The 12,051-nt window shown below is 49.8% G+C and overlaps 1 protein-coding gene across 2 annotated transcripts; it reads left to right on the top strand.

The window, feature by feature from the left end:
* Positions 1-1,852: 1,852 nt before the first annotated feature.
* LOC102014837 (proline-rich receptor-like protein kinase PERK2) lies at positions 1,853-10,985 on the top strand. Of its 2 annotated transcripts, XM_005391701.1 has the most exons (7): positions 1,853-1,963; positions 2,126-2,357; positions 2,510-2,633; positions 4,824-5,047; positions 5,681-5,751; positions 5,998-6,102; positions 10,756-10,985. In XM_005391701.1, exons 2-7 carry the CDS (start codon positions 2,136-2,138, stop codon positions 10,928-10,930), a joined length of 921 nt encoding a protein of 306 aa, XP_005391758.1. In that variant the 5' UTR covers positions 1,853-1,963; positions 2,126-2,135; the 3' UTR covers positions 10,931-10,985. The 2 variants fall into 2 exon arrangements, with proteins under 2 accessions (XP_005391758.1, XP_005391757.1); XM_005391700.2 differs by having other exon boundaries at positions 1,887-2,357.
* Positions 10,986-12,051: the final 1,066 nt, after the last annotated feature.

Here is a 12,051-nt window from a genome sequence, read left to right as displayed (position 1 = left end):
TAGTTCCCACTCTCCCTTCCTCTGGACTCCAGTGGCCATGGATGGAGCTGGCCACCCTTCAGTCCTGTGCAGATCACACCCTTGCTGGGAGAGGCCAGGATGCCCACCTAGAGGGTGCCTCTCTGGACTCTGGCGTTGAATGTTCTTCCCCCAGACCCTGTTACGTCACAGTTTTCTCCAGTGACTGAAGTCCCCACTGTAAAGGTAGAGACCATGTGGAATCTTTGTTCTCTTATTTTTCTGTTTGTTTTTAGGCCCAGAGAAGGGACCAGTATATTTTTTAAAAATACAAATAAATGTGTAAAGTGTGAACCATGGTGGAGTTAATCTGGGGTCTAATTGCTCCTCAGATGGCGCTTGTCCTGTTTGAAAAAGGGCACAACATACGTATTTTAAAGTAAAGGTTCATTTTACAGTCACAGGAGAAAGTACCTGCCACCTCCTTTGTTGGGGAAAGGTGGCACCAGAGGCCTGATGGTTTGGCTGTAGGAAGCAAAAAATCTGGTTAGACTTCTCATATATACTCCATGGATCCCAGGGCTGATGGAGTACAGAGGAGACAAAAAAGACACCCCCTCTTAGTAGCCAGTGTAGGTAGTAGGGTCAGCTGCTAAATAAGTATGGGGGGAGCATGTTTCCCCAGAGTAGAAGCTGTGAACAAATCTGGATGTGTTCAATATGAGATGCCAAGAGGGGCTGGGGATTTAGCTCAGCGGCACAGCACCTGCCTGGCAAGCGCAAGGTCATCAGTTCGATTCCTGGTACCGGAAGAAAAACAAGAACAAACAAACAAAAATGAGATGCCCAGGAATTTTTTTTTTTTTTTAAGAATCGTTCTTAATGGGCATTTAAACGTGGGTCTGGAGTTCAAGGTAAGTCTAAGCCTGAGATGATAGATGATGTGGCACAAGTCCGTAAGTTATTTGGGCGGCTGCAGCAGGATCAGCCTAGACAGTTTATTGACTCTGTGTCTTAAAATCACAAAGGGCTGAGGATGTAACTCATTGGGTGGAGTGCTTGCCTAGGTATAACCCACAGCACAAAAGAGCAGCAGAAGAACAAGAAAAATATTTGGGTGTCTTAAATTATTGTTCTAACCCGGATCTAGAAGTGGTAAACACAGGACCTTCAGAAACGCACCCACAGGACCAGAGGAAAAGGCCATCAAGAAGGGGCTGGGGAAGCCAGTGAAGAAAGGGGAAGGGAGCTGGATCCCCAGGACCTTGGCAGGGTGCATGATGCTGGAGAGTTAAGGCTGGAGAGCTGGAGAGGTCGGGCGGAGGGAAGTCTTTGTGGGTGATGTGTCTCTGAGGGAAGTGCTGGCTGGTCTTGGGAGGCTGCAGATTGCAGAGGTAGAGGGCCACTCTTCAGAGTAGGAAACCTCAGGGATGGGGAGGGGACTGGAGGTCAAGCGAGGTTTAGGGCTTTAAAAAAGTTGGAAGGGTCAAGGATATAACTCAGTGGCACAAGAGCCTGCCTGGCGAGCACAAGGTCCTGAGTTCGATTCCTGGTCCCCCACACACACAAAAAAAAAAAAGAAAGAAAGAATTTTGCCGGAGGGCCAGGGATATAGCTCAGCAGTACGAGAGCCTGCCTGGCTAAGCGCAAGGTCCTGAGTTCGATTCCCGATACAAAAAAAAAAAAAAAAGAATTTTGCCGGGAGTGGAGATTCTGTCGCAAAAACACACTCCCCCGCCCCGCCCCCCCAAAATAGTTGGAAGATGGGCCTGGCGATGACCAGGGGCTCCGAGAAAGTGGAAAGACTGCTATCTCTACCCGTCCTGCGAGATCACATCCTGGCGGCGTTCGTCCCTTCGAGGACGTATGAGCGCATGCCAGAGCAGCCGGCATTGTCACGTGTGGCTATCGCGCGCGCGAGTAGCTCCGCCCCCTGCCTGTGGGTTCGGATTGGCTAGCGCGCCTGGACGCGGGTGGTGGCGACTCTTGGGCAGCGGCACAGCTGGTGCGTCTCCGCAGCCCCCAACCCCGACGGGCTCCTGCCACCTCCGGTCACTCCAGCCCCGGCCCTCGGGATGAACCCTCATCCCTCGCCTCTGGGCGGGTTGGGGTCGCCGAGCCCGGGCCCTCGGAAGTCTGGCCCCGACGGCCGCTCTGCTACCTGCAGCGCCTCTCGGATGGAGGTCCTGGATGAGTTCGACAGCGAGTTCCCCCAGAGCGTGACCTTCTGCCAGCTCATCTCCGTGAAGGACTTCGAGAGGCAGGCGGTGACCTACACGGAGCGCGCGCTGCGCCGCCTCTTCCGCACCTTGGATCGCGCCCCGCGGCTGGCAGAGAGGGTGCTGCGCAAGAGCAAGCAGGCCGAGTGCGAGCAGCGCGGGATCTTCTCCTTCCTTTGGGTGCGGCCCGGGTGGGGGCTTGGCTCGGGCTGCAGGTGGGGTCTTGCGGAAGCCCGAGGCCGTTGCGCCTGGGGAGTGCAGTGGGCAAGTGAACCCCCTTGACTCTCCTGTTCGGGCTTCCTGCTGCCCCGCCTCTCTCGTTGCTGTTGCAGGCGAAGTTCCTCTGCGCCTTCCAGGGGAACCTGAACCTGTGCAACAGCATGGGCGCTCTGGAGATGCGCCGGCGCTTGGACCAGCTGAAGAGGAGCATCCACCGCGTGCACCTGTACGCTCGGGGTGAGGCTCAGTCTCAGCCCGTGAGTGGCCCCGCAGTGTTTTGTTTTTCTCCGTTTTTGTGCTGGGGCTTGAACCCAGGGCCTTGCTCGTGTTAAGCACACGCTCTAGTACTGAGCTCTACACCCATGGCCACGCATCTTAATTTTAAAGAAAGACATTTTCGAGCGGGGCATGGTGGTCCACACCTGTAATCTCAGCACTCGGGAGGCTTAGGCAGGAACTGATCACGAGTTCGAGGTCAGTCTGAACTACATAGGGAGACCCGGTCTCAAACAACAAAAATAAAGAAAGACGTTTTCACCTGTAATCTCAGTGGCTTGGGAGGCTGAGTTCGAGGCCAGCCTGGGCAATTTAATAAGACCCTGTCTCAAAGTCAAAAGGACTCATTGTTGGAGTGCTTGGGTAGCATGTGTAAGACTGTGGTTTCAGTCCCCCATATCACCAAAAAAAGATATTTTCTGACATAACCACCATGTTATTGTTATACTAGATATCTCACGGTGCCCTCATACTCGTGACACGTTTAGCCCATACTCACATTTTGATGATCTAAAATCTTTCTTCATTTTGTTGCTTCAGGATCCAGTGAGGCCCACATGTTCTTTTTGAGCAGTAGGCCTCTTAAGGGTTTTTTTTTAAGGCACTAGGGGTGAACTCAGAGCCCTCTCTCTGAGCTATAGCCCAGGCCTTTTTTTAAAAATTTGACACAGGGCCTTGCTAAGTCACGAAATTGCCCAGGCTGGGCTCAGATTTGTGATCTTTCCTCCTCAGCCTCCTGCAGGGCTGTTTTGATGTATTTTACCATGTCTGGCTTTTCTTAGGTTCCTTTTTCACTAAGATGACCGTGTATATCATTTGTGTCCAAACTGGGACACAGTGGTCACTCCAGGATGGCAGGTGTAGACCTGTGGCCTTTCTGTTAAAGGCTGCTTTGAGGTGGAATGATCCCACTTCCTCTCTCTTTCTCCCATCTGTGGGTTTACGTCTGTTGCTGAGTCTTCGTATATTTCTTGGATGGTTGTTGTGAGACCCTGGCTGGATTCAAACAGGCTCAGTTCCTTTGGTGTGTTGATGTTTGGTGATACACTACCTTAGAGGTGGGGGCAATTCCTCCCGCATCGCACGGGGAGGCCCAGGTGCCTGGGGTTGGGGGTCTACACTTTCCATGTCACTGTGAGTCCTCCATGTCACAAATTCATCTGATGGGTGGGTCAATAGCGCACATTGTCCGCAGATAGCTGCGGAGTTATTTACTTCTGTTTTACCAAAGAGGAAATAGAAGCACAGTTGGTTGGCTGACATGTGCAGGGTTGATCTGCAGGGCAGGCTCTTAGGCTCCAGACCAATGCCAAGTGGTACTTATTATCATTATAGGCGAGCCCTTCTGATGGGCTGTATAAAATCGTATTAATGCCCATTTTGCTGGTTTTCTCTAGCTTTGTTTGTTTGTTTGTTTTTGTTTTTCTCTGGTACCGGGAATCAAACTCACGACCTTGCGCTTGCCAGGCAGGCGTTGTGCCGCTGAGCTAAATCCCCGGCCCCTCTCTAGCTTTGAACAGACTCATCAAATGTAGTAGAAAACCTAAAAGAGAAGATGCCCTCTCTGAGCCACCTCTGCAAGCCTTCCTCAGTGTGGGTTTCCTCATGGAGGAAGTGCCCTTCCCACATCCCCAGAATGGCTGTACGGCTGGGTATAGGCCGCCCTGGGTATTCTGTGGGGCCGCTTTCCTTTTGTGGCTACTGGCAGACTCCGCTTTCCACAGTGCTTGGGGTGGGCAGCAAGCCCACACGGCCACTTCCTGTGGGATTCTGCCTTTGAGGCCAGACAGCCCAGGGTGGCCCTTGTCCGTGCCTGTACAAACAGGCCCTGGTTCCTCCCTAAAATAGAGGCAAAAGTCTCTTTCTCCAGGGGGCTGGAGGTTGGTAAGATGATGCATGGTTTTTTTGTTGTTTTTTTTTTTTTTGGTTTTTCTCCGGTACCGGGAACCGAACTCATGACCTTGCGCTTGCCAGGCAGGCGCTTTTGCCGCTGAGCTAAATCCCCAGCCCTGATGATGCATGTTGGTGCCTGTCTGTGGTGGTCTGAGGCTTTGTCCCTGGAGGGATATTATGAAGACCCACAACGTTGTGTTGGCCCCCACTCTGCCCTGCTATGGCATGAGGAGACACTCGTAGCCTTTTTTGTCACAGATGCCAAGAAGAAGAGAAGAAAGTCCAAACTGAAGAAACCAGAACCCATCCTCCGACAGGACCGGTCGACCTCTCCATGCCTGCCACCAGCCCTGCTGCCACCTCCACCAGCACCATCACTGCCACCACCTGTCACCACCATGACCTCTGTGGTGGCCCCATCACCCCCAGTCTACACTATGCCCAGGGTCTTCGGCCCCTTCCCTTCACTCCCTAGCAAGCCGGTCAGTGGGAATACCCTCCACCCCAGGCCGTTCTGGGAGGGGTAGCTTTGTCCCCCTGCTCAGAACAGTCCCCACTTTGCCTGCTGGGCCCACGACCCTGGCCCTCAGACCTCTACAGACCTCTCTTTGCAGACAAGATGTAGGTGGAATGGCAGTGGATAAAGCAGATGAGAGGGGCTGCCCTGACTGAAGGGGCAGGTGGGGGTTGAGGGCTCCGAGCTCCGCCTGCTTGGCCTCGGGTATGCAAGGCAGCCCTAGGTACACTGGACAGGATCCTGGCACTCCTGAAGGACAGACAAAACTGTGGGCCTTCCCTACATCTTTAGCCACACTTCTGCTTCTCCCTGTGGGTGTCGTCCCACCTGTCCCACACCTGCTGTGCCTGCTCTTCCAGGTTCCTGTTTATCTTGCGCATCTCCTCATCTTACAGGCTCCTCTCCATCCCCTAAGCTGGACTGGAACCTCCTTAGTCGGCTCTAGTCCCCAGCCTATCCCTTGTACCCGTGAAATGCCATGGCCAAAAGGGCATTGGTGTATCTGCTGAATGAGTGGAAGTAACATGGTCTCATATAAGGATGGTTCTGCAAGGTGAGGCTCCCACACTTGTCCTGAGCTTTCCTTTGTTTCCTGCAGATGGAGAAATTGGACAACACAGGGTCCGAAGTGCAATTAAACTGGAATGGTCTGTCATCAAACCCAAAAAGGTGGAAGGAATCTACTCTGGACTGGAGGGAAATAGAAAAGGAGCATTTGGGGGGTGTCCTGGAGCCAGACTCAGTTGCTGTTTTGTCTCCATCTCTTAATTCTTGCTACATTCTTTAACGGTTACTGTCCTCGTTTCCCGGGGCGGAGTTGGGCTCTGTGTGTAGGCATTGCTGGGCTGTGTCACAGATCTGCACTCTCCAGCCGTGGAGGTGTGGGTGACCTCCCCTCTCTGCCCTGTCTTGTAGCCACATGGTCGATCTGACCCCCTTGGTCCTCAACCCTGGAGGCTTCCATCTCTCGTACTTGGCTAGAAACAGTCCACACAAGCTCCACTGCCCCGGCTTTCACTGGTAAGCGAGTCTCTGTGCCTTTCTGGGCCCAGCACCATTGTGACTCTGTCCGGCCCTAGGGTGCCCTGCCCCTGTGCCTCATGGGAGTGTGTACAAGGGCCAGAAGTGTTTTCAGTATGATGTCCGTTTCACCGCCAGGAATGACCCTAAGTATAATCGAGCACCAAAAAAGTAATGTCCCTTCCTGGTATTATAATGGTGAGGAATTGGCCCAACTGAAAAGGAACGATGCCACCAAGGGGCAGCCCTAGTCTACATTAAGGCCCACACTGGGTGTTACCTATTCTGTGGGTTTAGACTGTTGTTAATGACATCCATCCCCTAAAGAGTTAGAAAGATGTCTATGTCAAGATTGCTAGGATAGGCAATAAATAGCTCTCAAGAAGCCTAAAGTCTGTGTGTGGATGCGGGAGTCGGGGGGAAGCTGTGAAGAATAATCTTAGCTATGTGGGAAGCTGAGCCAGGAGGGTCACATTTGGGCCAGACTACCATTTTTGGCTATAGAAATATAGTACTACCAGATTGGTTTAGTCGTCCTCAGCACCCCCAGGCTGGAGTGAACCAAGGCCTGTGACATGGTGGGCAAGTGTTCTACCACTGAGCTACATCCCAGTCGCAGTCTTTTTTAATTTTTTTTAATTCAATAGTATGCAATCTATTTAGTAGCGTTTGGTATATTCATAACTCTGCAGCCATCACCTACCATCCAGTTTTAGAACATTGGACCACTTTGGAAGGAAGAGAGTACTGGGGATAGAGTGCCTGCATAGCACAAATGAGGTTCTGGGTTTTACCTCCAGCACCAAGCAGTGGCACATACCTGTAGTTCCAGCTACTTGGGAGGCTGAGATGAAAGAATCATTTGAACCCAGGAGTTTAGGGCCAGCCTGGGCAATATAGTGAGATCCTATCTCAAAAAAACAAAAAACAAAAAACCCACAGTGAGAGAAAATATTTGCATATCATCTCAAAAATAAAAAGCAGCTGGGCATGGTGGTGCACACCTGTAATCCCAGCACTCAGGAAGCCGAGGCAGGAGGATCACTGTGAGTTCAAGGCCAGTCTGGGCTACACAGTGAGTTCAAGGCCAGCCCGAACCGCATAGTGAAAAACAGTCTCAAAAAAGACAAAAAACCAAAAAAAAAAAAAAAAAAAAAAAAAAAAAAAAAAATCAAAAGCAACCCAGTGAAAAAATGGGCATATGCCTGGCACACACCTCTTATTCCACCACTAGGGAGACTGAGGCAGGAAGATGGCTAAGAGTTTGAGGCCAGCTTGGGCTATGTAGTGAGTGAGTTCAAAGTCTGAACTACACACCAAGACCCTCTCTCAAAGGGGTGGGTGCACAGGATTTGATTAGGTGTTTCTCCATAGAAGCTGTACAAATAAATGGCCAATAAACAGGGAAAGATGCTCAACATCATTAAACTCAGGACCTTACACTGGGAAAAATGTAAACCAAAACAATGAGGTAACAGCACATAAATTAGGGTGGCTCTAATAAAGACAACGATCTGCCAGGTGTGGTGAAGCACACCTGTAATCCCGGCACGCTGAGAGGCTGAGGCAGAAGGAGTGCAAGTTGGCCTAGTGCAGAAACGCCAGGTTCAATCTCCAGTATCACACAAAAAAAGACAATGACAGCTGTTGGTGTGGATGTAGAGAAAATGAAACCCTTGCATGGCTTGTAGTAAGGTATAATGGTGTGGCCATTGTGAAAATCAGTTTGGCGGTTCCTCAAAATGGTGATCACAGAGTTCCCTTTTGGTCCAGCAGTTCCAGTCCTATGTAAACAGCCAGGAGGATAGAAAACAGGGTTGCAAAAGGAACTTGTACATGAATGTGTATGTGCCCCAGTACCCAAAGGCAAAACAGCCCAGGTGTAGAAGACGTGGCACAACTAGATGATGGAGCATTATCAGACGTAAAAAGGAATTAGGTGCTAACACGTGCTACAGTGTGCGGACAAGCTGAAAAGTAATTCCTCTGAACTGCATACTTCGAAACAGGAGATCAGCGTTGTAGTCAGTGGTACCATGGGTGCTTAGTATACTCAGGAGCCGCAGGCATTCATTGTTAAATTCTTTGATCCGGTGTTTACAATCCTGCTGGGTATGTCAGAAAACATAAAAATACAACCCTGAAAACTGCCCCAAGGAAATCACAAGGAAAAGGAGAAAGCTATTTGTATAAAAATAGTCATGGCAATGTCATTTACGAAGAGGAAACCTAAAAACAACTATGCATCATATAATTATGGAATATCATGTAACCGACTCTTATTGGAGGGGAGGAGGTGAGACAGGGTCTCACTATATAATTCAGGCTGGCCCTGAACTCACTATGTAGCCCAGGCTGGCCTTGAACTCACGGCAGTCATCCTGCCTCAGCCTCCCCAATGTTGAGATTACATATGTGCATCACCACATCAGGCATGTGTAATTTAAAATTATAAATATGAAGCTACATGTGGTGGCACATGCCTATAATCCCAGCACTCTGGGAGGCTGAGGCAGGAGGATTACAAATTGAAGCCCAGCCGGGGTAACTTAGTGACTTAGTAAGATCTTGTCCAAAATTTAAAAAATTAAAAAAGAGCTGGGGATGCAGCTCAGTGTGAAGGCCCTAGGTTCAGCCCCCACTACCACACACACACAAACACGATCATGTAACATCCAAGAGGAAATAATATACTCAGATCAGAAGAGGATGTAGAAGAGTGGGATGGTGACTGATTGTGGGGCGAAGAGAAGCACTTTTTGCAGTGTTAGCACAAAGCAAAATTTCAAAGTAAAGCACAGCATCATCTGGTCCTCACAGAACAGAGCAGGCAGCCACAGAGCAAGGCTGTGGTCATCAGTTTTTTCTAGTTCTTTGTAGGTGAAGCTTTTTCTTTTTGCAGCGCTGGGGACTGAACCAATAAGTTTAGTGGAGCCAACATGAAACCTGCACAGAAAAACTTGCCAGATCTCGCCTATTCCCACCTCCAGAAATAACCACTGCTCGAATATTTCTGTCTCCATGTAGGCTTCTTTCCGTGGATACCTGTGCCTGTGCGATGCTATAGTTTGTTATATAACTGAGTTTGAAAATGTCCTGTTAGTTCTGGAACCAACTCTAGCTTGTGAGTTTCCACCCATGTCACTAAAAATACCTTTAAGATCACCAATAAGAATAGATGCAAACAGGTGCCTGCCTGGCAAGCGCAAGGTCCTGAGTTTGATTCCCAGCACCAAAAAAAAGAATAGATGCAAAATGCTCGTATAGATGGAACATCATTTCCCCAGCTGTTCTTGTCTGTTGAGATACTGCAGTGACAGGGATCATTTTTAGGCTCTTGGTACACTGTGCAAAGTGAGGGTGAATGAGTCCTCCTGCTGATGCCATCACCAGAAATGGGTTGTTTTTAATTGGTTTTTAAATGTTTCAGAGCTAAAGGGATAATTCAGAGGTACAGCGCTCGCCTGGCACACTCAAGGCCCTGAGTTCAGTAACCAGCACTGAAGAAAAAAAAAACACATATTCCATGGGGAAAAGCTCACAATACAGAATACATGGAATATGCCGGGAGTGGTGGCGCACGCCTGTAATCCCAGCGCTCAGGAGGCTGAGGCAGGAGGATCGTTGTGAGTTCGAGACCAGCCTGGGCTACACAGTGAGCTCAAGGCCAGTCTGAACTGCCTTGCGAGACCCTGTCTCAAAAAGACAAAAAACAAAACAAAACAAACAATACTTGGAATAAAAGAGAGCCCTGTTGCTAAGGCATTTTTGTGTACTCTTCCAAATATTTTGTCTCTACACCTACACGCACATAAAAAAATACACTAGTTAATTTTTTTTGAGAGAGGGTCTTGCCAACACACAAATACACTAATTTATTTATTTATTTTTTTTGAATTGGTCTTGCTACATAATCCAGTCTAACCTCAAACTTTCTGTGGAACCCAAACTGGTCTCAAACTTGTGATCCTTTTGCCTCAGCCTCTTTTTTTTTTACTTTCTTTTTTTTTTTTTTTGTCTTTTTGAGACAGGGTCTCGCTATGCAGTTCAGGCTGGCTTTGAACTCACTTTGTAGCCCAGACTGGTCTCAGACTCACAAAGATGCTTCTGCCTCAGCCTCTGGAGTGCTGGGATTACAGGCATGCTCCACCACGCCTTCCTTGCCTCAGCCTCTTGAGTCCTGGGATTACAGGTGACTCAATAAGTAGTTAACTTTTAACACAAGCAGGATCATATCACATGTACTTCTTAGCAGCTTTTTTTTTTTCCATAAAAAAACCATTGAGCTCACCTTACTTCTTGGGATACTTCCCTCGTTCCTTTAAACAGTGGCAGAAGGGCTGGGGATATAGCTCAGCGGCATAGTACCTGCCTGGCAAGCACAAGGTCCTGAGTTTAATTTCCAGTAAAAAAACAAAAAACAAAACCAGCGGCAGAATAGTCCACTGCATGGCTGCACCATGGTTCCTTGGCTGTCTTCTCATGGCCATTTAGATTGGGTCATGAACATTGGTACAATGAACAGCCTCGACCACACTCATGGAGAAACGTATTGGGAGCCACCCTTCATCCTTGAATTTGTCACATACACGCTGGGTGACCGTGATGCCAGTGTCCTGCCTCACGGGCATGTGTTGGCTGTCTCCCGTGCAGGACCTCTGCCAGTAGCGGCTCCCCCAGCTCCGACAAGCCCCCAGAGTGTGCTGTGAAGGCGTCCATCTTCACCCCGCCTGTCCTCTTCAAGTTCCAGCCTCTGCCCAGGCCCAAAGACGACTCAGAGAACAGCCCTGGCAGTGCAGAGTCCACGTCCCAGGAGAAGAGCCCGTGACCTCTCCCCTGCAGACCAGGGCTGCGGATGAATAAAGTTCCCAGGGAGGTGCCTTCTTGCCTCGTGGGGCCGGTGTGTGCGCGAGCGCCCTGGGCCTGAGCCCGCGTGTGCTGAGTGGGCGGCTCAGCGCTGTGCGTGCCTGTCACTCGCGTGCACCACGGAAAGAAAGTGAGGATGGGGAGAGTGCTGTCCTTGTCCTCAGTGACTCTGTGGCCCACGTCTCCTGTGTTTTCCCTTTGCCTTAGCTGATGTGTGGCTTTGCAAACAGTGCTCTGTTCCTTCCTGTGGGAAAGTAAGCTAGGCTGTCAGTTTCCAACTTGGCCTGCCCTACCAAACTTGGAAGACATGTGACTGTCACTGTCACTTCACGTGCTGGCCTGCCGACCCAACCTGCAGGTGAAGTATGAGTCCTTATGAAATGATGGCCACCGGACATTCACAGATAGCGCCCGAGCCCTGGTGTTTGCCTCACACCTTGCTCGTGACCGGAGACAATGAACCAAGCTGCTGACATGCTTGTCCCTAAGAGGCCTACATGCTATCCTCGTGTGCATGTGTGTGTGTGCGCGTGCACTTGTGTGTGTGTGTGTGGGTGTGAAGTCAGTACAGAGACCAGATTTTTACAGGACTACAAACTGTGACCTTTAAGGGAGATACATGGTGTCAGGCGGTCAGGGAAGTTCTAAAGAGGTGACATTTGTTGAAACCTAGAAATCACACCCTTGTAATCCCAGTATTCCAGATGCTGAGGCAGTGAGTTCATGAGTTCAAAGCCACCCTGGGCTACATAGCCAGACTTTGTCTCAAAAACATAAAAAAAAAAAAAAGAAAGAAACTGAAGAAGTCAGCCATGAGACAGGCCAAAGACAACCGGTTCTGAGTGAATAGGCGGACAGTAGTACTGTGTAGCAGAGAGAGGAGTGGGAACAGAGGCCGTGTGGGGGCGGGGGTGAGGGGTTTCAGCTTTGCGCAGACGTGTTAAACACGCCCTTGCCCGAATGGAGGTCAGCTATCTAGAACGCTGTTTATTTATTTATTGTATTATGTAGTGCAGGCTGGCCTTGAACTCATAGCAATCTTCTTGCCTCAGCCTCCCGAGTGCTGGGATTACAGGCATGTGC

The sequence above is a fragment of the Chinchilla lanigera genome, unplaced genomic scaffold (genome assembly GCF_000276665.1).
Source record: "Chinchilla lanigera isolate Chin_1 unplaced genomic scaffold, ChiLan1.0 scaffold00041, whole genome shotgun sequence".
Taxonomy (NCBI): Eukaryota; Metazoa; Chordata; class Mammalia; order Rodentia; family Chinchillidae; genus Chinchilla; species Chinchilla lanigera.
This window is presented reverse-complemented; position numbering and strand designations above follow the sequence as displayed.

What these genes read in the sequence shown, in the direction of transcription:
- LOC102014837 (XM_005391700.2), top strand. Translation starts at nt 2,034, where the DNA reads ATGAACCCTCATCCCTCGCCTCTGGGCGGGTTGGGGTCGCCGAGCCCG. An exon ending in CGTGCACCTGTACGCTCGGG is followed by an intron (nt 2,634 to 4,823) that starts GTGAGGCTCAGT and finishes TTTTTGTCACAG; the next exon opens with ATGCCAAGAAGAAGAGAAGA. An exon ending in CTGTCATCAAACCCAAAAAG is followed by an intron (nt 5,752 to 5,997) that starts GTGGAAGGAATC and finishes CCTGTCTTGTAG; the next exon opens with CCACATGGTCGATCTGACCC.